This window comes from Theropithecus gelada, chromosome 8, assembly GCF_003255815.1.
Source record: "Theropithecus gelada isolate Dixy chromosome 8, Tgel_1.0, whole genome shotgun sequence".
NCBI lineage: Eukaryota > Metazoa > Chordata > Mammalia > Primates > Cercopithecidae > Theropithecus > Theropithecus gelada.
This window is the reverse complement of record NC_037676.1, coordinates 147,040,172-147,066,906: the sequence shown is the minus strand read 5'-3', so window position 1 is coordinate 147,066,906 and position 26,735 is coordinate 147,040,172. Positions and strand designations below refer to the sequence as shown.

The 26,735-nt window shown below is 52.5% G+C and overlaps 1 protein-coding gene across 2 annotated transcripts; it reads right to left on the bottom strand.

Annotated features, from left to right (window-relative positions):
* Positions 1-8,503: 8,503 nt before the first annotated feature.
* ZNF517 (zinc finger protein 517) lies at positions 8,504-26,268 on the bottom strand. Of its 2 annotated transcripts, XM_025393184.1 has the most exons (6): positions 26,207-26,227; positions 21,752-21,830; positions 20,945-21,071; positions 20,491-20,583; positions 10,077-11,877; positions 8,504-8,835 (listed from the first exon to the last, which is right to left on the bottom strand). In XM_025393184.1, exons 2-5 carry the CDS (start codon positions 21,782-21,784, stop codon positions 10,685-10,687), a joined length of 1,446 nt encoding a protein of 481 aa, XP_025248969.1. In that variant the 5' UTR covers positions 21,785-21,830; positions 26,207-26,227; the 3' UTR covers positions 8,504-8,835; positions 10,077-10,684. The 2 variants fall into 2 exon arrangements, with proteins under 2 accessions (XP_025248969.1, XP_025248968.1); XM_025393183.1 differs by lacking the exon at positions 8,504-8,835 and having other exon boundaries at positions 9,988-11,877; positions 20,491-20,604; positions 26,207-26,268.
* Between the last annotated feature and the right edge of the window lie 467 nt (positions 26,269-26,735).

The window sequence follows — 26,735 nt, the reverse complement described above, 5'->3', positions numbered from 1 at the left end:
CCAAGGGGTCTCTGGAGCTGCCGGACGAGCCAGCTTGGATTGCCGGGCCTTGTCAATGCAGGCGACGGCCGGGGCACAGGGCTTGTGAGGCCCAGCAGTGTCTCGCCGCCTTGGGGTGGACTCTGAGAACAGACACAGCTCCAGAGCTTAGAGCCTGGCAGGTGAGTGGCGCTGGGTGTTCCTGGTGGGGTCTCTCCCGCAGCTGCCAACAGGCTGGTCCCGAACTCCTGGCCGCAGCTCTTGCTGCCTCCGCTTCGGCGGCAGGTGCGGCCGTCAGGTGTCTTGCGGCGAGTGAAGGTTGTCCTCAGGCCTTGGGGCCTCATCCAGCTCCCATTGGTGCCCTCCCGATCTTCCTCGCCAGTGTCCTTTCAGACCTGTGACCTCTTGTCACTCTTATGTGGCCTGCGGGGTGAATGACGGTTCTCCCTCACAGGCCTGTCTCCAGCGGAGCACCTCTGAGCTCCCCTAGACTCCTGGGGGGCAGGGCCAGATCCTCCCATGACCTTGAGTCCTCCAGGGACCGGTGCCCACAGATCCAGCCTGCACGGGGACAGACAGAGCCAGAGAGTGGCCACAGGCCTGCTGCGGCAAGAAGGCAGGTGGTGTGTTGAGCCACCGCACCCGTCCTTCCCAGGCTGGTGGTATCTGCCTGTGTCCCTATGCTTATGGCTGCTGGTGTGAACATAGTTACTGGCCCCCTGTAGCAGGCCCCAAGGACTCCGTGGGCCCTACCTGTGCTCATGTGCTTCTTGTGGCTGGGGCAGCAGCAGGCCGTGAGGAGCTCCTCCTTCATACGAGGGTTTCAGACCATGCTGGGTGTGCCAGGATGCCTTTGTGGGCAGTGGGTGGCAAGGCCGCTCCATCCTGGCAAGCCTGCCCCTGCACACTCGCGTGGTGGATGCACACAGGTGGCCAGCGCTCCCTTCCTTGAGAATGGAGGCCTCTTGGCGGGAGACACCCAAGGGAACGGGCAGCACCTTGACAGGTTTGCTTCACTGCCCTTGGCTCCTGCCTTGCCGGAGTCTGGGTATCCCTCAAGAGGGGCTGGTCTGAAGGGTACAGAGGGACCAAGGGATGTTTCCCCAGGGTACGGATGGTCCAGGAGGATGCTTTGTGGCTTCTCAGTGGGAACTGCCCCAGGGAGGCTGGTCTGCCCAATGCCAGGTGCCCAGGGATGGAGGATCCAAACCTAAGCCACCTCCAGGCCTGTCAGGGCAACCTCCTTGGCTCCTGCAGCACAGTCTCTCCAGTTCCCTGCAGTAACTTTGGGTCCAGAACAGCCCTGACATGTCACAACCCCTCCCCGTGTAGAAGCTGGTCTCTCGGCTCGTCCTCACAAGCACCTGTGAGGCAGGAGATGCCCTCTTTTGGAGGTAAGACACGGAGACACAGAGGTCAGGCTGCTAAGGGTGCCACCGGGGTCTCCCCCACGCCCACAGACCCTCCTTCTGCCTTCCATAGCAGCTGTGTGTGCGGAGGACAGTTGTGGGTGATTGCAGGCCAAGTGTGACGCTGAGCAGGAGAGGAGGAGGACAGGTGCAAGGAGCTTGTGTCCTGTAGGCTGGGGGATTTCTTTTTCTAATGCAATGTGATCTCCCCCACCCCCCTGCCAACCCCCCTTGGGCTGCTGGTGAAGCAGTGTGAGTAACCAGACTCCTCAGTGACAGGCTTTTCCCCAAGCCAGACCCTGGGGAGCTCCCAGAGGAGTCTGGATCTTAGGCCATAAGGTGAGTCCCTTGCTCAGTGCTCTGCAGGATGTGGTTGGTTCAGGATCTGAGTTCTAACTGCCAATCTCAGGCCCCTGGCGGTCATGGGAGGCTGCTGTGGGTCCAGCCTGGGGGCCTGGCCACCCATACAGTGTCAGATTAGAGCCAAAGGCCACAGAGCTGGGTGGAGGGTGCTGCTGTCCTTGTGCGAGCCTATGACATTTTGCCCGTCACGTAGAAATCCAAGCTAACTGGCCCCAGAGTTGCTGCCAGGTTGAAGTGTCCACTCCAAGGCATTTTGGGCAGAAGCTTGCAGATTTGCCCCTCAATTTAACTTGGGGGACAAGGGCTATGCTGACCTCCCCAACAGTGGCCTGGGGCAGGGAGCGGGAGAAGTGGCAGGCCCCGTGGGGAGGGCTGCAGGAGAGGAGGGTCTAGAAGTGGGGCCAGAGAGCAGTTCACCCACCCCAGCACCCCTTTAGTCAGGTCCTGTAGTGTCCAGCGTGGTGGGCACAAGGCCTATGTGGCTATCAGACGCCTGCAATGTGCCTGGTCCAAATTGCCATGTGCCACAAATGCAAAACAAACACTTGATTTCAAAGACTTAGTACGAAAAAGAAAATAAAATATCTCTCAGATGATTTTTTATGTTGATTACATTTGGAATTATATTTTGGATTTAAGGAAAATAAAATGTATTACTGTATTTAATTTTACCTATTTCTTTTTACATTTTATTTTATTTATTTATTTATTTTTTTTTGAGGCAGAGTCTCGCTGTATCAGCCAGGCTGGTGTGATCTCGGCTCACTGCAACCTGCACTTCCTGGGTTCAAGCGATTCTCCTGCCTCAGCCTCCTGAGTAGCTGGGATTACAGGCGCCCGCCACCACGCCCGGCTAATTTTTGTATTTTTAGTAGAGATGAGGTTTTGCCATGTTGGCCAGGATAGTCTTGAACTCCTGGCCTCAAGCGATCCGCCCACCTTGGCCTCCCAAAGTGCTGGGATTACAGGCATGAGCCACCACGCCCAGCCTCCTTTTACATTTTAAAATTAAAAAGTAGCTCGAAGATAGTGATTTTAGGTGAAGGATTTGCGCTGTGGCCTCTGTGTCCAAAACTTCTGTCTTCAATTAGATCCTTTCATTTCTACAAAGCAGGCACCACAGCCTCACATCATTTGATTATTTGATCTTTCAATGCCACTTCTTGTCAGAAGACATCCTTATATAGTAGAATTTTATCTGGGTTCCCTCCTCTGGTCTACAGCCTCCATCCCTGTCAGAGCAATTTGTAGTGTCTTTTCTATTTCTTTTCCAGATCATTTGCCCATTTTAAAATCAGATTTTTACTATTATTATTACTTTTTTGCTATTGAGTTGTGTGAGTTCCTTATATATTCTTTTTTTTTTTTTCTTTTTAGACGGAGTCTCGCTCTGTCGCCCAGGCGACAGTGATATCAGCTCACTGCAACCTCTGCCTCCCGGGTTTAAGCGATTCTCCTGCCTCAATCTCCTGAATAGCTGGGATTACAGGCACCGCCACCATGGCTAATTTTTGTATTTTTAATAGAAACGGGGTTTCACCATGTTGGTCAGGCTGGTCTCAAACTCCTGACCTTGTGATCCGCCCACCTCAGCCTCCCAAAGTGCTGGGATGACAGGCGTGAGCCACCGCGCCCGGCCACTTAATTTGATTTGTATGTTTTTGTCTGAGATGGGGTCTCACTCTGTGGTCCGGTGCGATCATGGCTTACTGTAATCTTGAGCTCCCCGGCTCAAGGAGCCCTCCCACTTCAGCCTCTCAAGTAGCTGGGACTACAGGCAGGTGACACCATGCCTGGCTAATTTTTTGATTTTTTATTTTTAGAGACAAGTCTCAGTATGTTGCCTGGGGTGATAATAATTGTACATATGTATGGGGCACATATGATATTCTGATGTTTACACATGCATGTGGCCAGGCTGGTCTCCAACTCCTGGCCTTAGGGGATTCTCCCATCTCAGCCTCCCCATAGTTAGGAGAAGTGCATGACGTAAGAATGCCCCCCCCAGCTGGTCGATGGATATGTAATAATTGTACACATATATGGGGTATATGTGGTATTTTGATATTTACATATGAATACAATGTGCCATGATCAAATCAGGGCAATTATGATACCCATCGCCTCAAACATTTATCATTTATTTGTGTTGGAAACATTTCAAATCTTCTAGCTCTTTTTAAATATGTGGTAAGTTATGCAACTGTCATCACCCTAGTGTGCTATCAAACACTGGAATGTATTTCTTCCATCTAACTTTATGTTTGTACCTGTTAATCAACATATATTCATCTCCCACCCCATCCTTCCCAGCCTCTGGTAACCATCATTCTACTCTCTATCTGCATTAGACCAACCTTTTTTTTTTTTTTGAAATGGAGTCTTACTCTGATGCCCAGGCTGGAGAGCAGTGGTGTGATCTTGGCTCATTGCAACCTCTGCCTCCTGGGTTCAAGCGATTCTCCTGTCTCAGCCTCCGGAGTAGTTGGGATTACACGCACGCGTCACCACGCCCGGCTAATTTTTTTTTTTTTTTTGAGATGGAGTCTTGCTCTGCCGCCCAGGCTGGAGTGCAGTGGCGCAATCTCGGCTCACTGCAAACTCTGCCTCCCGGGCTCACACCATTCTCCTGCCTCAGCCTCCTGAGTAGCTGGGACTACAGGCGCTGCCACCACGCCCGGCTAGTTTTTTGTATTTTTTTTTAGTAGAGACGGGGTTTCACCGTGTTAGCCAGGATGGTCTTGATCTCCTGACCTCGTGATCCGCCCGTCTCGGCCTCCCAAAGTGCTGGGATTACAGGCGTGAGCCACTGCACCCAGCCTAGGATTTCCTCCTTTTATGATGAACAGTACTCCACTGTGTAAGTGTACCTCATTTTCTTCATCCGTTCACATGCCGACGGACACTTACATTGATTCCTGTCTTGGCTATTGTGAATAGTGCCACAGTAAACATGAGCATAAAGAGATCTCTTTGATATACTGATTTCCTTTCTCTTGGAAATATGCCCAGCAGTGGGATTGCTGGATCACACGGAAGGTCTATTTTTTAGCTTTTTGAGAAAACTCCGGTGTTTTCCATAGGGGCTGTATAGTTCACATTCCCACCAGCAGAGTACTTGCTTTCTCCACATCCTCACCAGCATCTGTTGTCTTTTTGTTAATAATCATCTTAACTGGATGAGATGATAGCTCATTGTGGTTTTGATTTGCATTTCTCTGATTAGTGATGTTGACACTTTTTTCATATGCCTGTTGGTTTTTTTGTTTGTTTGTTTGTTTGTTTTGAGACAGTCTCTGTCACCCAGGCTGGAATGCAGTGTGCAATTTCAGCTCAGTGCAACCTCTGCCACCCAGGTTCAAGCAATTCTGACCTCAGGTAATCCACCCACCTCAGCCTCCCAAAGTGCTAGGATTACAGGCGTGAGCCACTGTGCCCAGCCTGTTTTTGTTTTAGACAGCGTCTAGCTTTGTCACCCAGGGCGGAGTGTGGTGGTGCAATCTTGGCTCACTGCAACCTCCGCCTCCAAGGTTCAAGCGATTCTCCTGTCTCAGCCTCCCTAGTAACTGGGGTTACAGGCGTGTGCCACCACACCCAACTAATTTTTGTATTTTTAGTAGAGACGGGGTTTCACCATGTTGACCAGGCTGGTCTTGAACTCCTGACCTCAAATGATCCACCCACTTCGGCCTCCCAAAGTGCTGGGATTACAGGCGTGAGCCACCACACCGGGACAACATAGGGTTGTAGTTTCACTTTTCTGCATATCCTCAAAATGTATTTCCAGTTTTCCCAGCACCCTTCACTGCTCTTTCCCCAGTGAATGTTCTTGGCACCTTTGTTGAAAATAAGTTGACTAAATATATGGACTTATTTCTAGGTTCTCTATTTTGTTCCATTGGTCTATGTGTCTGTTTTTATATCAGTAACATGCTGGGTTTTGTTTTTTGAGACAGGCTCTCACTCTGTTCCCAAGGCTGGAGTGCAGTGGCACGATTTTGGCTCACTGCAAACTCTGCCCCCAGGTTCAAGACATCCTCCCAAGTAGCTGGGATTACAGGTGTGCACCACTACACCAGGCTGACCTTTGTATTTTTAGTAGAGATGGGGTTTTGCTACGTTGGCCAGGCTGGTCTCAAACTCCTGGCCTCATGTGAGCTGCCCACCTTGGCCTCCCAAAGTTCTGGGATTACAGGTATCAGCCACTGTGCCTGGCCCATGCTGCTTTGATTATTATGGCTTTGGTACTATATTTTGAAGTAGTGTGATGCCTTCAGCTTTGTTCTTTTTGCTCAGGATTGATTTAGGCTGTTCAGCGTCTTCTGTCATTTTATATGAATTTCAGGATTTTTTTCCCTATTGCTGTGAAGAATGTCATTGGTATTTTGATGGGGATTGCATTTAATCTGTAAATTGCTTTTGATAATATTGTCATTTTCACCAAATTAATTATTCCAATCCATGAACATGAGATGACTTTCCATTTTGTGTGTGTGTGACCTATTCAATTTCCTTCATCAGTGTTTTATAATTTTCTTTGTAGAGCTCTTTAACCTCACTGATTTTTTTTTTTTTTTTTTTTTGAGACAGAGTCTTGCTCTGTCACCCGGGGTGGAATGCAACGGTGCCATCTCAGCTCACTGCAACCTCTGACTCCCAAGTTCAAGGAATTCTCCTGCCTCAGCGTCCCGAGTAGCTGGGATTACAGGTGCGTGTCACCAGGCCCGGCTAATTTTTTGTATTTTTTAGTAGAGATGGGGTTTCACTGTATTAGCCAGGATGGTCTCAATCTCCTGACCTCGTGATCCGCCACCTCAGCCTCCCAAAGTGCTGGGATTACAGGCGTGAGCCACCGCGCCCAGCCTCGTGGTTAAATTTACTCCTAGGTTTGTTTTTTGTTGCTATTGTAAATGGAATTGCTTTCCTCGTTTCTTTTTTGGTAGTTTGTGGTTGGTATGTAGAAATGTTACTGGTTTTTGTATGTTAATTTTGTATCCTGCAACTTTACTGAATTTGTTTGTTCTAAGAATGTTTTGATAAAGCTTTTAGGGTTTTCTATACATAAGACAATTTGGCTTCCTCATTTGGAAGGACGTATTTGGATGCCCTTTATGTCTTTCTCTTACCAGGTTGCTCTGGCTAGAACTTCTGCAGTGCAGCTTTGAGAAAGCCTCTGAGGTGCTGGGTCTGGGGCATGCTAGAGAGATCCATGTAACAGGAAGAAAGAAAGTGGCAGCCCAGGTCCATGCCTGAGTCTCTTGGTGAGACACAGAATCCTTCCAGCAGACTGAAGTGACCAGAAATGCCCCAAAAGAGGGTGGCCCTGCCTCTGGTTCCAGTCTGCAGTCTGCACCTCGCTGAGCTTTACTGTCCCTGTCTCCCCCACCTTGTCTCAGGCGCTGCACAATAGAGGTTCAGAAGCTGAGCCGGGCGCGGTGGCTCAAGCCTGTAATCCCAGCACTTTGGGAGGCCGAGGCGGGTGGATCACGAGGTCAGGAGATCGAGACCATCCTGGCTAACATGGTGAAACCCCGTCTCTACTAAAAATACAAAAAACTAGCCGGGCGTGGTGGCGGGCGCCTGTAGTCCCAGCTACTCGGAGGCTGAGGCGGGAGAATGGCGTGAACCCGGGAGGTGGAGCTTGCAGTGAGCCGAGATCGCGCCACCGCACTCCAGCCTGGGCGACAGAGCGAGACTCCGTCTCAAAAAAAAAAAAAAAAAAAGAAGCTGATTGGACCTGAGCTGGTACTGGGACCGGGAACAAAAAGAGACAGAAACTTGTGAACATGACCCAGCAATAAGGGGTTGGGGAAGGTGAGCAGGGATTCCAGGTTCTGTGAATGGGGTCCACCAGAGTAAACGGATTGTGTCCAAGATGAGTTAGAATGTGTTGAGATGAACCTCTCCTGGATGCTTTGGATATAGCTAGGGAGAGCAACAGAAGTTACAAGTGAGTCTGGTTATGACACAGGACTCTTTCGGGGCCACTTTGCCAGCCGGAGACCTCCATGCCGGCAGCGCCCCTGCCCAAGGCCTCACGGCTCCAGGCTGTTGGAGGTACCTGCCCACTTGACCCGGCAGGCTGCACCTGGCTTGTGCTTCAGGCTGGATCCCACACTCGCCATAGGATCTGCACTCGGCCTGCAGCTGGGCCAGGCATGCCACCACCTGCTTCCACCTTGGGCGCCGACGTCTGGATGAGAGGAACGTGGTGGCTCCTGAAAAACCTGGAGACACCAGAAACCCTGGATCCCCAAAGGAGGCATTATTCCTCCTGTCCGTGCTGTGGGTGTGAAGGTGTGTGCTGCACATCCCGGTTTCCAGCACGGGACAAAGACTCAGAGAGGCACCTGCTGGGAGTCTCAGGCGATGGGACCCAGTGGCGGGAATGTGGGCAGCTGCCCCAGGTAAAAGAGATCTTGGCACAGCTTTTGGTTTCCCAGGCTGGCCCTGACCTTCGTGCTTTCCCGCCCGTGGCCCAGACATCTGAGCTCCATGTTGGGGATGCTCAGGGACAACCCTTCAGCCTCCCCCACCATGTCCTGGCTACTGCCCAGGGTTCTTGTTCTCTGGAGGGTGGATCCAGCCCTCCCCATCTTGGTGCCCTACCAGGGCCAGGCTTCCCATGGCTCTTTCTGCAGCCCCTGGCATGCACTGTGGGATGCACAGCCCAGGGAGCAGTGGGCCTTGGAGGGGCCAGGTCTGCATGTTCCCACCCCCACCATGGAGTTTGACACACCAGTGGGCAGGTAACTCAATCCCCCCTCACCTTCTCTTCATCTGTTAGGGGTGACAAGGTGCTCCCAGTGGGGCCGAGAGGATGCAGCACCCCCACTGGCTCCCCCTCTGGCCACACCCTTCTCTCCTGGCCCACCTTCTGAGCTGGCAGGGCTTCCTTCCTGGCTTCTGCTGGGCAGTGTATTAGGGTCCTCTAGAAAGACAAAACCAATAATAGAGTTTAGGAGAGAGGATTTTTATTTATTTTTTTGAGAGAGAGTCTTGCCCTGTCACCCAGACTGGAGTGCAGTGGCTCGATCTCAGCTCACGGCAACTTCCACCTCCCAGGTTAAAGCGATTCTCCTGCCTCAGACTCCCGAGTAGCTGGGATTACAGGCAGCCACCACCACGCCCAGCTAATTTTTGTATTTTTAGTAGAGTCGGGGTTTCACCATGTTCGCCAGGCTGGTCTCGAACTCCTGACCTCAGATGATCCGCCCACCTCTGCCTCCCAAAATGCTGGGATTATAGGCAGCAGCCACCATGCGTGGCCAGGAGAGGGGTTTTTCTTTTTCTTTTTTTTTTTTTGAGACGGAGTCTCGCTCTGTCGCCCAGGCTGGAGTGCAGTGGCTGGATCTCAGCTCACAGCAAGCTCCGCGTCCTGGGTTCATGCCATTCTCCTGCCTCAGCCTCCCAAGTAACTGGGACTACAGGCGCCCGCCACCTCGCCCAGCTAGTTTTTTGTATTTTTTTAGTAGAGACGGGGTTTCACCATGTTAGCCAGGATGGTCTCGATCTCCTGACCTCAGGTGATCCGCCCATCTCGGCCTCCCAAAGTGCTGGGATTACAGGCTTGAGCCACCGCGCCCGGCCAGGAGAGGGGTTTTATTAGGGGAACTGGCCCACACACTTATGGAGGCTGAGAAGTCCTCCCATAGGCTGTCTGCAAGCTGGAGACCCAGAGAAGCCATTAGTGAGGCTCAGTCCAGGTAAGAAGGCGGTTGAACCAAGAAGCCAGTGGTGTAACTCTCATTCTGAGGCTGACTGGCCAGGAGCCCTGGGAGGCCTCTGTGGCAAGCCTGAGTCCAAAGGCCAAAGAATCTGGAGTCCTGATGTCCAAGGACAGGAGATGGGTGTCTCCCTCCAGAAAAGAGAATATGCTTCTCTCTTCCCTTTGTGTTCCATCTGGGCCCCCAGCCAGTTGGATGTGCCTGCCCACACAGGGCAGACCTTCACCGAGTCCACTGAAAACATCCTCACACTCAGAAACAATGCTTAGCCAGCTGCCAGATGCAGTGTGTGTGTCTTAGTCCCAGCTCCTCAGGAGGCTGAGGTGGGAGAAATGAGCCCGGGAGCTCGAGGCTGCGGTGAGCCACAACTGCCACTGCACTCCAGGCTGGCTGGCAGAGATCCTGTCTCAAAAAGATAGATGATTGATTGATTGATTGATTGACAGATAGATAGATAGATAATAGATACAGCTCCACCAGTCATCTAGGCTTTTTTTTTTTTTAAACAAGGTGTCACTCTGCCACCCAGGATGGAGTGCCGTGGTGCTATCATAGCTCACTGCAGCCTTGACTTCCCAGGCTCAACCCATCCTCCCACCTCAGCCTCCTGAGTAGCTGGGACCACAGCCTATAGGCACAAGCCACAATACCTGGCTGATTTTTAAATTTTTTGTAGAGAAGTTTTACCATGTTGCCCAGGCTGGTCTCAAACTCCTGGGCTTAAGCAAACCTCCTGCCTCAGCCTCCCAAAGTGATGGGATTACAGGTAGGAGACGTGGCAGGCAGCTAAGGCACCTTCTATCCTGTGAGTCGGCTTTACAACTCCTGAAATTCACCGCCACACAGGGCCTGGTGCTAAGGCCTGGCTGTGCCAGGCTGCATATGCGTCTATGGTGTCCCCTGTGCCCTGCTCTTTGGGGACTGAGCATAGCTGCCCCTCCCTCCCTCACTTCTGCCGCTCCTGGACATTTCCGGAAGGTCCCAGGAAATGGTGGCTAATGGCAGTCCCTGAGGCCACACCACGGGCTGCCCGGTGCCCTTTCCCTCCCCACTGCCCGGCTAGAGCAAGACGCTGAGCTCTTGGTGGGAGCTGGCCCTTTCTTCAGACTCTGCTGCACCTTCGAGACGTGGGGTTCTGAATTTCTGCGCTGGGGCCCCGCCGGCTTGCGTGGGCCTCCCGCGTGAATCCTCGGCCTGTCGTCCCCATCATCGGGAAGCCCAGCGGGGCGCCCGCCTGCCCTCCGTGTCCTCCTGGCGCTCGCGGCCGTGCACCTTCTGGTGCTGGATGAGGGTGGACAGCCGGCTGCAGGCCCTCCCACAGGCGCGGCACCGGTATGGCCTCTCGCCGCTGTGCAGCCGGTAGTGCTCGTTCAGCGTGTAGCTCCTGCGGAAGGCCTTGCCACACTCGGTGCACGCGAAGGGCTTCTCCTTGGTGTGGATCTTCTGGTGCAGAGTGAGGTTGGACTTGCGACCGAAGGCCTTGCCGCACTCCGCGCACTCGAACGGCTTCTCGCCCGTGTGCAGGCGCAGGTGCAGGAGCAGCAGAGAGTTGTGTCGGAACGGCCTCCCGCACACCGGGCACTCGTGGGGCGGGTCCCCCACCTGGGGCCTCTGCGCCGCTCGGAGCAAGGCGCCCTGCCCCGCGCCGCCGTCCTGGGGGCCCTCCTCGGCGTGCAGCCGGTGGTGCTTCAGGAGGGAGGACCCTCGGATGAAGCGCTGCCCACAGCGCAGGCACCGGTAGGGCCGCTCCCCGCTGTGGATGCGGCCGTGCTCGTTGAGGGTGAACCTGCGGCAGAACGCCTTGCCGCACTCGGTGCACGCGAAGGGCTTCTCCCCGGTGTGGAACTTCTGGTGCTGCAGTAGCCGGGAGCTGCGGCTGAAGGCCTTGCCGCACTCGCCGCACACGTAGGGCCGCTCGCGGGTGTGGACGCGGTGGTGGGCAGCCAGCTGCGTGCTCTGCCGGAAGGCCTTGCCGCACTCGCCGCACTGGAACGGCTTCTCCTCGGTGTGGATCAGCTGGTGCCGCAGCAGGATGGAGCTCTGCTTGAAGGCCTTCCCGCACTCCGTGCACTGGAAGGGCTTGGCGCCCGTGTGGATGACCTGGTGCCTGAGCAGCAGTGAGTTGTATCTGAACGCCTTGCCGCACACGCACCTGTAGCGGGGGGCTGAGCTCCCCACGGGCCGGCCCGGGTCTTCCTGCAGAACCCTTGGGGAGGCGCTGCGCTCCCGAGCCCGGGGGCGGGTGAGTTTATCTGACCCGTCCTCAGGACTGCCACGTGGGTGGGGTGGTGCGGGGTGCCCCCCGGGGAGGCACCCCCACACGGCGCCCGGCAGTCCTGCCTGCCTGGAGAGCTTTCTCTGCAGAGGAGACTCCATGATCCCGGCCTCCATCCTGGAATCTGAGAGAAGGAACAGAAATCGGAAGGATGATCCAGCCTCTACACGCAAACGAACTTATTGTTGGAAGAACCTTTTTATTCCCAAGTCTTCCCCCAACACCCAGCTTTACTGAGGTATAAATGACAAATAAAACTTGCATACAGGAGGCTGATGCAGGAGAATTGCTTCAACCCGGGATACAGAGGTTATAGCGAGCTGAGATCAAGCCACAGCACTCCAGCGTGGGCCAAAGAGTGAGACTATGTCTTAAAACAAAACAAACCTTGTATGTATTTTTTGTGTACAACATGATTCAATAAACATGTACACTGTGACACGATAACACAATCAGGTGAAGACAAGAGTCTTTGTTAGATGTGCAGGGAGGTTTGAGAAATTATTACCAGAGGTTTTAAAATCAGGGTTTCAGGCCAGGCGCGGTGGCTCACGCCTCTAATCTCAGCACTTCGGGAGGCCGAGGTGGGCTGATCACCTGAGGTCAGGAGTTTGAAACCAGCCTGGCCAACACAGTGAAACCCCATCTATACTAAAAATACGAAAATTAGCTGGGTGCGGTGGCGGGTGCCTGTAATCCCAGCTACTCAGGAGGCTGAGGCAGGAGAATTGTTTGAACCCGGGAGGTGGAGGTTGCAGTGAGCCAAGACCGCACCACTGCACTCCAGCCTGGGTGACAAGAGCAAAACTCCATCTCAAAACAATAATAATAATAAAAATAAAATGAGGGTTCGGGTGAGAAGGGAACAAAAAGGTTAATAATGGCTCCAGCACTGTGGGAGGCTGGCTCATGGGGAGCCCATAGGAGAAGCCCAAGGTCTGGCAGGGAAGACAGGCCAGGCATGAGGTGCATGTTGCACCTCACTCCACAGCCACGTTCTTTACTCCTCTCTCCTTCAGAGTTCACCACAGTTCATTCACTCAGCAAACACGTCTGGGCAGGTGCGTAAAGCAGGTGCCTGCACAGACCGCCAGGACTGGGGGCCTCCTCCCCAGCTCAAGGTTCTTTCTGCAGCCTCCACTGCCCTGAGCTCAGTCCCTGGCACATGGGCCATGGGAAACTGGGAAAACCAAAGCAACCTGTGGGCGGCAAGCCTCCCAGATGCCAAGGCAAGAGACCAAGGGCACAAGCTGTTCCAGTATAATAAAGAAAATATATATAATAAGAATAGTTATACTAGAAACAGATTTTAAATATGATGATAAATGAATATTATTAGTCATCAGTTTGTAGCATTACTCTTTATTCTAACATTATAATAATCTCTGTTCTGGCCGTGCGCGGTGGCTCACGCCTGTAATCCCAGCACTTTGGGAGGCCAAGGCGGGCGGATCACAAGGTCAGGAGATCGAGACCATCCTGGCTAACACGGTGAAACCCTGTCTCTACTAAAAATACAAAAAAAAAAAAAAATTAGCCGGGCGTGGTGGCAGGCGCCTGTAGTCCCAGCTACTCAGGAGGCTGAGGCAGGAGAATGGTGTGAACCTAGGAAGCAGAGCTTGCAGTGAGCCGATACCGCACCACTGCGCTCCAGCCTGGGCCACAGTGCAAGACTCCGTCTCAAAAAAACAAAAAAAAATCATCATCATCATCTCTGTCCCACAATCATAACCTAGGAAAAACCAGGCCATACAGAGATAGGAGCTGAAGGGACACGGTGAGAAGTGACTAGACGACAAGTGTGAGCCTCTGTCATGCCCGGACATGGCCACTAGAGGGCTCCTTGGTCTAGCGGTAATGCCAGGGCCTGGGAAGGCGCCCCTTACTTAGCAGACGGGAAAGGGAGTCTCCCTCTCCCCCGGGAAGTTAGAGAAGACTCCGCCTCACCACCTCTTGTGGAAGACCTGACATCCCTCAGGCCCGCCCGCAGTCATCCGGAGGCCTCAACGTCTCCCTGTGATGCTGTGCCTCAGCGGTCATGCTCCTGGTCCACTTTCATGTTTCGCCCTGTACACCTGGCTCTGCCTTCTAGATAGCAGTAGTATAATTAGTGAACGTACTAAGAGTCATTAAATTGCACAGAAGAAATAATAGTGTAAGCTGTCCTCTCTCTCTCCGCCTCGGCTGCCAAACAGGGAAGGGCCCGCTGCCTGGTGGACATGTGACTCACGTGACCTTATCAATCACTGGAGATGACTCACACTCCTTACCCTGCCCCTTTTGCCTTGTATCCAATAAATAACAGTGCAGCCTGGCATCCGGGGCCACTACAGGTCTCCGTGTCTTGGTGGTAGTGGTCCCCTGGGCCCAGCTGTCTTTTCTATCTCTTTGTCTTGTGTCTTTATTTCTATGATTTCTCATCTCCACACACAAGAAGAAAAACCCACAGACCCTGTAGGGCTGGACCCTACATCTGGCACTCCAATATGGGGCTCTCCCTCTCTGTGTGAAGTTGCGCCTTGAGTGTGGGACTCAGCGGAGGATTCTGACGACAGATTCCAGAGGATTCTGACGACAGATTCCTGAGGATTGCGGTCAATAAGCTTGGTGGTAAGCTTGAGCACTCAAAGTAGTCCGGGGACACCATGGGACAGGCCAGTACTAAGTACTCGGCTTATTTAAACTTTATAAAAGCCCTCCTGTATTATCTCAACCCTGCCTCTGTTCAGCCCTGCTGTAGGGCTCTCAACCTTCTGCCTATTTGGCCCGGTAATGAGGCCCTCAACCCTATCCCTCCACAGCCTAGTTTTCCATTTCTCCTGCCTATTTCTCTTTCCACAAATCAGGCTCCCTTGGAGCCACAGGTTCCCTTGAAGCCTGATTCTCTCTCAGAAAATCAGGCTCCCTTGGCCGGGTGCTGTGGCCCATGCCTGTAATCCCAGCACTTTGGGAGGCCGAGGCGGGTGGATCACGAGGTCAGGAGACCGAGACCATCCTGGCTAACACAGTGAAACCCCGTCTCTACTAAAAATACAAAAAAATTAGCCAGGAGTGGTGGCAGGCGCCTGTAGTCCCAGCGACTCATGAGGCTCAGGCAGGAGAATGGCGGGAACCCGGGAGGCGGAGCTTGCAGTGAGCCAAGATCGCACCACTGCACTCCAGCCTGGGCGACAGACAGAGACTCTGTCTCAAAAAAAAAAAAAGAAAGAAAGAAAATCAGGCTCTCTTGAAGCCTGGGTCTCTTTCGACAAATCTGGCTCCCTTGAAGAAGCCTCAGGCTCCCTCGAAGCCTGGTCCGCAGTTGCCGCGGCAGCCTGGATTTCAGGCCCATGAAAGACCTGCTCAGCAGTAATCTGGTCTCATCCTGGTTTACAGGTTCTCAACTCTTCCTCCATTCAAAATTCCAACCTCTTTTCTGCTTCTGGTCCAGTCGCTACTGCGGTTGCCACCACTACCCTTGCCGCTCACAAGCAACAAGTTACATACATTCCTCGAAATGACCCTCCTCTTATGAGGGCTATAGCACAGGCAAGAGAATGTGGGGATCCCAAAGCCTGGCAATTTCCTGTAATTTTCCAGCCTCCAATACCTGCTGTCCCTGCGGCATAAAATCAGCCACAGGCCACCGATCTTGCCCAGCAGGCAGCTGATCTCGCGGCACCTTCACACCCCGTGTTAACATCTTGTTTTTCTGCGGTACAACAAGCACACCAGCCGGTTTGGTTATTACCCACCCCGCCCCCTCAAAAATCCAGACGTCTTATCACTATTTAGGAATGCAGCTATAAGACAAGGGTATTAAGCCCCAAAAAATCATCGTTCCCCTCACCCGATTACAAGTCCAACAGGCTTTTGCAATCTGCGTTGCTTGGCAAGTCCATTTGGCAGGTTTCCTGGGTATAACTGATAATCATTATCCTAATGTAAAACTATTCCAGTTCTTTAAACTCACTTCTTGGATCTTACCTCACATGACTAGAAACACCCCACTAGCCGAAGCATTCACTGTTTTTACTGATGCTTCCTGTAATGGCCGAGCAGCACAGACAGGGCCAACAGAACTGTTTGCTAGTTCAGCACAACCAGCTGAGCTGATCGCTGTCATGGCTGTCCTTGAAGATTTCCCTGAACCAGTTAACATTGTTTCTGATTGGGCCTATGTAGTACATGTTGCTGGCAACATTGAAACTGCCTTAATCAAATTTCGGCCTGATGATACCCTACTTTTTCTTTTCCAAAAGGTTTCAGTCTGTACTCAGAGCAAGGTCTTCTCCTTTCTACATTACTCACACTGGGGCCCACACACCCCTCCCTGGGCCCCTCTGGGCAGCAAATGCCTGAGCTGATACATTAGTTGCTCCGGTTTTCACTGGTGCAGAAAATTTCCATGCTTTAACTCATGTCAATGCTGTGGGACTCCAAAAAAGTCCCCCTCACATGGAAATAAGCTAAAACCACTGCACGTCACTGTCCTACTTGCCAAGTGTTAATTTTACAGCCACTTTCCTCAGGAGTTAACCCTAGAGGACTTTCACAGAATGCTCTCTGGCAAATGGATGTGACTCATTATCCTGCTTTTGGCAAGCTTTCTTTTATACATGTAACTATTGACACATTTTCTCATTTTATCTGGGCCACTTGTCACACAGGGGAAAGTACATCTCATGTTAAACGACTATGCTTTCATGTTTCTCGGTTATGGGCTGTCCCAGGAAACTGAAAACTGACAACGGCCCCGGCTACACTAGTGCTGTGTTTAAAAAGCTCACTCAGACATGGGCAATTACTCACACAACTGGCATCCCCTATAACTCTCAAGGACAGGCCTTGGTGGAAGGAGCCAATAAAACAAGGATCAACTTCGAAAACAGGACACAAAGACAAAGAGGGACGCCACCACCCCTCATGCTCAGCTAAATCTGGCTCTTTTTACACTAAACTTCTTAAACCTAGTAAGAAATCAACCTTTTACAGCAGAGAACATTTCACTGGAAATAAATTTGATCCACAAAAAGGAAAGCGGGTATGGTGGAAGGATGCAAAAACTAACAAATGGGAAGTAGGCACCATGGTAACATGGGGCAGGGGTTTTGCTGGCGTTTCCCCAGGAGAAAGACAACAACCTGTGTGGGTTCCCTCCCGGCAACTGAAATTGCACCAAAATTTCAAATATGAAACGCTCTCAGAAACAAAAGACAAAGACTCCTCACAAATCGAAGGGCAAGGTTCTCCGCCTGACACATAAACTTCATGACCTCTACATTATGACAAAATATCGCCGTGTGACCTACACCACCAGTCGTTCAACTCCACCAACATGGCGTCAAATAAACATCTTATCACATCAAACACAAACATTACTACAAGAAAAAGGAATTCCAACAACGACGGGTAATATAACTCCGGCTGCCTTTATAGCGGTCAGTGCAGTGGTGAGTACGCCAGTAGCTGGGACACCTGAAAAGTCTACCTATTGGGCATATGTTCCTTTTCCCCCTTTAATTCAGTCTGTCTCCTGGGTGGACGCCTCAGTGGAAGTTTCCACTCATGATAGTGCATTCATGCCCGTTCCTAATGATGACAGGTTTCCAGCTCAACCAGAAGAAGGTTTAATTTGTCAGTTGGCTACAAATATCCACCACTGTGCATTGCAATGTCGCCTGGCTGTTTAGCTGCTTCTTATCAGAACTGGATGTGGACCATATTGTGCTTTAGTAAGGATTCTTATTAAGTACATAATATGCTCAGTACCAATTATTTTCAATTTATGACTGTTCAACTTAATCCACATGAGGAATGGAGGGTTCCTGTTATCACAAAAGATATTCCACAAAAGGGCTGCCAGATTGCTCCAAGGAACCTACAAAGGGCCCGTTTTTAGTAAATTCAATTGTATGGAATGATTGTAAAGCTCCAAAGGTCATAGTGTTCCAAAGTCTAGCTACGGGTGTTGCTACTGACTGGGCTCCAAGAGGGTATTCTTGGCGGAATTGCTCCGGCCAAAATATGACATGCTCGGAGTTTGTTAGATTATGTAGAGGACGAACGGCAGTCATACAGGTTGAGGGAACGGGTGTCTCCTTACCCATTTAAATGGATGGACACAGGCATCGTTCCTCCTAGACCAAAAATGATTCATCCAATTGTTACCCCAGAACATCCTGAATTATGGAAATTAGCTGCAGCCATGATAGGAATAAGGATATGGAATGCTACTTATCAACTCTCTCCTACTAATACCAAGACACCCATATTCAACGTCACCTTGATGTCTCGACAGGTGATGCCTATCAAGAGCTGTGTCAAACCCCCTTATATGCTGTTGGTTGGAATGTAATTATCATTCCCAATACACACACTATAGAATGTGATAACTGCAAGCTGTTCACGTCCATTGATGCTACTTTTAATCCCACAACAAGTATTCTCTCGCTGAGGGCTAGGCAGGGGGTAGGCATACCAGTTTCTTTACATCGTCCACGGGAGTCTTCCCCTTCTATTCATACAGTCAATGAAGATCTTAAAGGTATCCTCAAAAGAACTAAGAGATTCATTTTTACTCTTATTGCAGTCATTGCAGGTCTAATTGCGGTTACTGCAACAGCGGCAACCGCTGGAGTTGCAATCCACAATTCTGTTCAAACCGCTCAATATGTTGAAGCATGGCAGGAAAACTCCTCCAGGCTTTGGAATTCTCAGACTCAAGTCGATCAAAAATTAGCTAATCAGAGTTATGAATTTGGAACACCGTACGCAATTACAGTGTGACTGGAATACTTCTGATGGCTGCATAACGCCTTATGCTTGTAATAAAGATCCACATAGCTGGGAAAAGGTCTTAAGGCATTTAAAAGCCTGGGATGATAACTTAACCCTAGATATTTCAAAACTTAAAGAACAAATTTTTGAGGCCTCACAGGCTCATTTAACCACTGCTCCTGGCTTAGACATTTTTGAAGGAATAACTAAAGGATTACCTAAGCTTAATCCCTTTAAATGGATCACACCCCTTGGAGGATCATTGTTGTCACTGGCATTATTTTTTTTTTTTTTTTTTTTGAGACGGAGTCTTGCTCTGTCGCCCAGGCTGGAGTGCAGTGGCCGGATTTCAGCTCACTGCAAGCTCCGCCTCCTGGGTTCACGCCATTCTCCTGCCTCAGCCTCCCGAGTAGCTGGGACTACAGGCGCCCGCCACCTCGCCCGGCTAGTTTTTTGTATTTTTTAGTAGAGACGGGGTTTCACCGTGTTAGCCAGGATGGTCTCGATCTCCTGACCTCGTGATCCGCCCATCTCGGCCTCCCAAAGTGCTGGGATTACAGGCTTGAGCCACCATGCCCGGCCGTCACTGGCATTATTGACACTGGTATGCTTCTGTTGTCTATTTTTAGTCTGCAGATGCCTCCAATGAGTCCAAAGACAAGTTCAAAGTCAACGACAAGCAATGATGGCGATGGCGATCCTAGTTAATAAAAAGAAGGGAGATGTGGGCGGCAAGTCTCCCAGGTGCCAAGGCAAGAGATCAAGGGCACAAGCTGTTCCAGTATAATAAAGAAAATATATAAAGTAAGAATAGTTATACTAGAAATAGATTATAGATATGATGATTTATGAATATTATCAATCATTAGTGTGTAGCATTACTCTCTATTCTAATACAATAATCTCTGTCCCACAATCATAACCTAGGAAAAACCAGGCCATACAGAGAGAGGAGCTGAAGGGACACGGTGAGAAGTGACCAGAAGACTAGTGTGAGCCTCTGTCATGCCCGGACATGGCCACTAGAGGGCTCCTTGGTCTAGCGGTAGTGCCAGGGCCTGGGAAGGCGCCCCTTACTTAGCAGACGGGAAAGGGAGTCTCCCTCTCCCCCGGGAAGTTAGAGAAGACTCCGCCCCACCACCTCTTGTGGAAGACCTGACATCCCTCAGGCCCGCCCGCAGTCATCCGGAGGCCTCAACGTCTCCCTGCTCAGCGGTCATGCTCCTGGTCCACTTTCATGTTTCGCCCTGTACACCTGGCTCTGCCTTCTAGATAGCAGTAGTATAATTAGTGAACGTACTAAGAGTCATTAAATTGCACAGAAGAAATAATAGTGTAAGCTGTCCTCTCTCTCTCTCTGCCTCGGCTGCCAAACAGGGAAGGGCCCCCTGTCCGGTGGACACGTGACTCACGTGACCTTATCAATCATTGGAGATGGCTCACACTCCTTACCCTGCCCCCTTGTCTTGTATCCAATAAATAACAGCGCAGCCAGGCATTCGGGGCCATTAACGGTCTCCACGTCTAGGTGGTAGTGGTCCCCCAGGCCCAGTTGTCTTTTCTTCTATCTCTTTTGTCTTGTGTCTTTATTTGTATGATCTCTCCTCTCCACACACGAGAAGAAAAACCCACAGACCCTGTAGGGCTGGTCCCTACACAACCTAAGGGTAGAGGTGCACAGACCCGGCCTCTGACACCTTGGGGACGCCAAAATGGAAAATTCATGCACTTGGGTCTTCCTGCAAAAGTTAGTTTTGACCTTAGACCTACAAGCAAGGCAGTTAGTAGGAACTCGGACCATGTTGTGAGGAGCTAAACACACACACCTCCCACTGCGGGAGAAGGGACCTGCACAGAACTGCACGGAGGCCACGCTGGCAGCACACGACACACCGTGCGGTGGGGCCAGGCCACACTGGCAGCACACGACATGCCCTGCAGTGGCAGCAGCCCAGGCCTTCCAGTGCCTTGTACTCACCTGTGCACAGGCTGGCTTTGGCCACGCTCTGTTCAGCCACCTGCAGAATCAAGGCCCCCGGCTCCTCTCCTTGCTCCAAGAGGGAGATCAGTGCTGGTTTGGCAACAAGAAAGCCTAAGTTCAGAGAAGGAAAGCAGAATGTATCAGTACAGGAGGGAGGAGGGATGCCCGGGTGCCTGGCTGGAGTGCTTGGAGTGGGTCAGGAACACTCACTATCCCAGGAGGGGCAGCTAGGTGGCCAAGGGGAGATGGGGGGCCTGCCCCAGGAGAGAAGCCTCAGGCAGGCTGATGCTGGCAGTGGCTGCCCAACAGAAAGCAGAGAGGGGCTCCTTGGGGAGCCTCCAGTTTCCCCTCAAAAATGTTTCAGACCTTGAATCTGGAATGGAACCAACTTCCCTTTGAAGCTAACACAGACGCACCTCCCGGCCCCAGGACCAAAGGCAGAAGCCCTTACCTAGCGAGGCCAGGTTCCCATAGTTCTCCAGCATCACGTCCCTGTAGAGGGCCTGCTGGTCGGGGGCCAGGCAACTCCACTCTATCCTGGTGAAGTACACAGCCACATCCTCGAACACAACAGCCTCCTGCAACCACATACTCTGCTATCCAGGCAGTCAAGGGCTTGGTGAGAACCCAGCAGATGAGAAACATTTGCGCGATCTGCTAGAGGCCTCTCTCCCTGCTGCTCATTGCTGCATCCACAGGGCCCAGCAGAGTCAGGGCAGCCCAACACTCCCCAAGTGAGCAGCCTCAGTCTCAGCAGAAGCCCCAAAGAGGAAGAGGGAAAAACTGAACTTGGGGGAGGGAGATTTACCAGGAAGGGGTCCCAACCTTGGCCTCACCCTCTCCACAGACCATCAGGGATTTGGGAAAGGAGCACCAGCACTGCGTCCCCACCCTCTGCGTCTCCATTTCCAACACCGGCAGTGAGTCAGCATCAGTAGAGGGAGGACGGCTGACCACTCACACCAGGAAGGAGGCAGGCACTGGGGAAGGACAGGGACCCTGCCCTCAACGGCTGACCACAGAAGCTCAGGGGCCATAGGAGGCCCCAAGATGCCCACTTCTGCCCAAAGGCTGGAAGGACTTGGCAGAGAAACGTGTGCGGCCTGGCCACAGAGCAAGGAGGTGGTCCTCGGCTTGCAGACTCCATCTTGTGATGTGGGTGGGTGTGAGGCTCCCTGGAAGGTTCTCAGGGCTGAAAAGCTGAGGCTAGGGGCGAAGCAGTCTCCCGGGGCAGTGGACAGGCTCAGGGGGTGCTCACCTGGGGTCCAGGCATCGGAAGTGCCATCGTCATTCCAGGGTACCCTCTGAGGAGGAGCAGGTGCTAGAGACAGTGAATTCTGGGGGAACACAGAGCCATGAGTGGAAGGAGCCCAGGCCTAAGGCTCTCCAGCCCCCCAAAAGGCCCCTCCAGATCCAGAAGGGAGCAGGAGAGGGTAAAGTGCTGGGGCAATCACAACAGCCACCTCCTTCACATCCCAAGGAGCAGCTGCACCCAAGCTTCTCCATTGGAACACTCACTCCTTCCAATGTTTGCTGGCTGTCACCTTGCTGGGAGGCCTTCTGTGACTGCCACCTCCCCTCCCGCCTGGGAGTTCCTTATCCTCGCTCCTTGCTTTATTTTTCTTTTTCTTTTCTTTTTTTTTTTTTGAGATGGAGTCTTGCCCTGTCGCCCAGGCTGGAGTGCAGTGGCCGGATCTCAGCTCACTGCAAGCTCCGCCTCCCGGGTTCACGCCATTCTCCTGCCTCAGCCTCCAGAGTAGCTGGGACTACAGGCACCCGCCACCTCGCCCGGCTAGTTTTTTGTATTTTTTAGTAAAGACGGGGTTTCACCGTGTTAGCCAGGATGGTCTCGATCTCCTGACCTCGTGATCCACCCGTCTCGGCCTCCCAAAGTGCTGGGATTACAGGCTTGAGCCACCGCGCCCGGCCTCCTTGCTTTATTTTTCTCCATAGCACTATGCCACCTGACATAAGAAAAGTTAACGTCCTTGCTCCTTATCTGCCTTCCCCAATTAGATAAGACCTCTGGTCTATACCCCAAGGGCCTGAGGAAGGGCTTGGCACACAGTGTATGCTCAGAAGGGATTTATGAAATGAACAAAGCATGACTAGTTAGAGCAAAATTATTGTTTTATTTGAGACAGGGTCTCGCTCTGTCTCCCAAGCTGGAGTATGGTGGCATGATCTCGGTTCACCTCAACCTCTGCCTCCTGGGCTTAAGGGATCCTCCCAGGATGGCCAAGGTTGCACCATTGCACTCTGGCCTGGGCAACATTGTTCATTATGAGATGAACAATGGGTGACTCTACAACCAATAAAACCATGTGTGGGAACATCAGAAAACATTCTTGCATTTTATTACATGAAACAAACAGACTGTAAGCAAAAAACTAAAGCTGGCAGCATAAAACCCTAGTTCTCTCTGGGTCATAGAATGACAAGTGGTTCCTGTTTTTCTATTTTTCTTTTCTTTTTTTTGAGACAGGGTCTTGCTGTGTGGCATGGGCTGGAGTAGAGTGGTATGATCTCAGCTCACTGCAGCCTCAACTTCCTGGGCTCAAGCAATCCTCCCACCTCAGCCTCCTGAGTAGCTAGAACTACAAGAGCATGCCACCACACCCAGCTAATTAAAACAAAATTTTTTTTTTGAGATGGAGTCTCGCTTTGTTGCCCAGGCTGGAGTGCAGTGGCGCGATCTCAGCTCACTGCAAGCTCCGCCTCCCAGGTTCACACCATTCTCCTGCCTCAGCCTCCAAGTAGCTGGGACTACAGGTGCGCACCACCACACCCGGCTAATTTTTTGTATTTTTAGTAGGGACAGGGTTTCACCATGTTAGCCAGGATGGTCTCGATCTCCTGACCTCGTGATCCGCCCGCCTCGGCCTCCCAAAGTGCTGAGATTACAGGCATGAGCCACCGCGCCCAGCCAAAAAAACTTTTTATTATTGATGAGGTCTCACTATGTTGCCCAGGCTGGTCTTGAACTCCTGGACCCAAGTGATCCTCTTGCCTCGGTCTCCCAAAGCACTGGGATTACAGGTGTGAGCCACCACACCCGGCCTCTATTTTTCCAATTTAAGACTTTTTTGGCCAGACACGGTGGAGATCGAGACCATCCTGGCTAACACGGTGAAACCTCGTCTCCACTAAAAATACAAAAAATTAGCCAGGAGTGGTGGCGGGCGCCTGTAGTCCCAGCTACTTGGGAGGCTGAGGCAGGAGAATGGCGTGAACCTGGGAGGCAGAGATTGCAGTGAGCCAAGATCGCGCCACTGCACTCCGGCCTGGGTGACGTCTCCTCTTGTTGCTCAGGCCGGAGTGCAATGCTGCAACCTTGGTTATCCTGGGAGGATCCCTTAAGCCCAGGAGACAGAGGCTGCAGTGAACTGAGATCATGCCACCAATTCCAGGCTGGGCGACGGAGCAAGACCCTGTCTCAAACAAAACAAAAGAATAATTTTGCTCTAAGCAGACGTATACAGAGCAGGCATGAGGCCCTGGTCTCCTCACTCTTCCCTTCAACACACACTTGAGCTCTTGCGTTAGGGTGAAGGTTTGCAGGGCTACCCTTTTCTGTAGAGCTGGAGCTCTAAGTAGCTGCCACTTTGTAAAGAGATGTTTCCCACTAGGCATCAGTTAACAAAAAGCATGTGTTTAGAGGCCGGGGGCGGAGGCTCATGCCTGTAATTCCAACACTGTAGGAGGCCGATGAGGGCAGATCATTTGAAGTCAGGAGCTCGAGACCAGCCTGTCCAACATGGTGAAACCCTTATCTAGGCCGGGCGCGGTGGCTCAAGCCTGTAATCCCAGCACTTTGGGAGGCCGAGATGGGCGGATCACGAGGTCAGGAGATCGAGACCATCCTGGCTAACACAGTGAAACCCTGTCTCTACTAAAAATACAAAAACTTAGCCGGGCGAGGTGGCAGGCGCCTGTAGTCCCAGCTACTCGGGAGGCTGAGGCAGGAGAATGGCGTGAACCCGGGAGGCGGAGCTTGCAGTGAGCTGAGATCCGGCCACTGCACTCCAGCCTGGGTGACAGAGCGAGACTCCGTCTCAAAAAAAAAAAAAAAAAAAAAAAAAGAAACCCTTATCTACTAAAAATACAAAAATTAGCCGGGTGTGCTGGCACACGCCTGTAATCCCAGCTGCTTGGGAGGTTGAGGCACAAAAACTGCTTGAACCCAGAAGACAGAGGTTGCAGTGAGCCAAGTTTGCCCCACTGCACTCCAGCCTGGGTGACAGAGTGAGGCTCTCTCCCAAAATAAATAAAAATAAATAAAGCGCACGTTTAGAAGCAGGACAGCCGCTTGATCACAATGCTGTGAAGTGACAATTGGCAGCAGAGCCCTTTTGACATGTTAGGGTACGAAGGGTGATGGGAGCAGATCAGACAGATTCGTGAATCACCCCTGCACAGAGTGCGCAGACCGATCGCAGACTGACTGCGGAAGAGCAGGACCACACCACCCCCACCCAGCCCCACTCACTGTCCAGGGCAGTCTGTGGCAGGACCCACCTGGGCCACTGCGATGGTCACACGTGTTGTCCTCACCCCAACAAGGCCACCAGAGTATCTCAGGGTATGAGGCTGTCAGAAGACTCGACCCCCTGATCCCTCAACACATACCACGCTCCAGTCTGGTAAGAACTGCAACCCCGGGCTACGGTTGGACTTGGACTAGGAGGGTAAGTTACCACTGCTGCTTCTTGTTTGCTCATGTCTAGGGAGTGTATGTCCTCAGCGAGGGGCTACCTGGTTAGAGGGGGAAAAACCCTGCTTTTAGCTCTATCTTTGGAATTAGGAAATAAACCTTCAGTCAGATTAAACAGCACTGGGCTAAAAATAATCGAGCAGTGATATGATGACAACAGATCAAACTGTTGCTGCGAGCGCTGAGAGAGAAAATGTCAAGGGGAGGAGGGTGCTAATTTAGAAGGACCACCCAGAAATGTTACTGAGGGAAGTAACATTTAACTGGGGTCTGGAAGACTAGGAGGGGTCACCTCCCTCCTTACATAGAATAAGCCCTGTTCCTCGGGGACCTGGGGCACCCTGCTCACTACGCGGCAGCCATGCCAGCCTTCTCTCTGTTCCCCCGCCTGGGAGTTTCTCCTCAGGGATCTGTGGCTGCTTCTCTCGACCAGCAGGTTTCAGTTCAAATGTTAACTCTCATTGTCGTTGTTTTGAGACGGAGTATCCCTCTGTCGCCCAGGCTGGAGTGCAGCGGTGCGATCTTGGCTCAGTACAAGCTCCGCCTCCTGGGTTCACCCCATTCTCCTGCCTCAGCCTCAGCCTCTGCGCAGGGTGAATGAAAGCTGCGGGAAACGGCGTCCGCCTGGGAGCCAGGCTGCGGGGAAGTGCCCGCCATCGGGCGGATGCGAGGGGCAGAGCCTGGTTCTCCCCGGAGCAGCCCCACCTCGCCAGGCCTCCCCGCCTGCAGCCTCATCTCTGCGCAGCCGTCCGGCTCGGGGGAGCGGGTCTCTGGGGTCCGGCCGCACGCCCCCGACCACAGCCAGCATGGACCCGGGCGCAGGGCCCTTCGCCCCGAGGAGGGTTACGGACCCAAGGCGAGCGGAGGCGGCAGTGCCGGCTGCGGGTCCGCTCCCTCTCGAGCTCCGGGAGCCCACTCCGGGGGCTGCAGCCTCCACTGGGTCGGGCTTGCAGGAACGCGCCCCTCCCAGTCCCCGCCCCGCGGCCGGGGCCGACTCACCCTGGGCCGCCGGGACCGCGCGGGGAGGAGCGCAGGGCGCCGGGCGCTCGGGCTCCGGTTCCTGCCCCGCCCCCGGAAGCGGCCGCTGCGCCGCTCTGGGAGGCCTGGAGGACCGCGCACCTCGATGGCGCTCGCCAGGGCTGCAGCGAGGGGCGCGCCTCGGGGGTTCCGGGCGAGACCGGGTATCAGTCCCAGGCCCCAGGGGCGCGGAAGAGCGTCGACGATCTCGGCGCTCCGTTTCCCCCAGGATAGGAGGCGGCGAACGTTCATCCCTTGCTCCCACTCCCTGCCTCCGGGTGGCCTGCGGGGGTTGGGGAGCACGGCGCGGGATCGATTCCTGGACCCGCAGGAACGGCGGTGCTGGGACATCGGGCCGGGGTCTGTCTCTTATATAAATTTATGACATTGTTTAGTATGACTTTTTTTTTTTTTTTTTTTTTGAGTCTGAGTCTCGCTCTTGTTGCCCAGGCTGGAGTGCAATGGCGTGATCTCGGCTCACTGCAACCTCCGCCTCCCAGGTTCACGCCAT

Coding starts and splice junctions, on each gene's coding strand:
- ZNF517 (XM_025393183.1), bottom strand. CDS start 21,784: ATGACGATGGCACTTCCGATGCCTGGACCCCAG. Junction 21,072..21,751: donor TTCCGATGCCTGGACCCCAG/GTGAGCACCCCC, acceptor ATGTGGTTGCAG/GAGGCTGTTGTGTTCGAGGA. Junction 11,878..20,490: donor CAAAGCCAGCCTGTGCACAG/GTGAGTACAAGG, acceptor TCCTTCTCTCAG/ATTCCAGGATGGAGGCCGGG.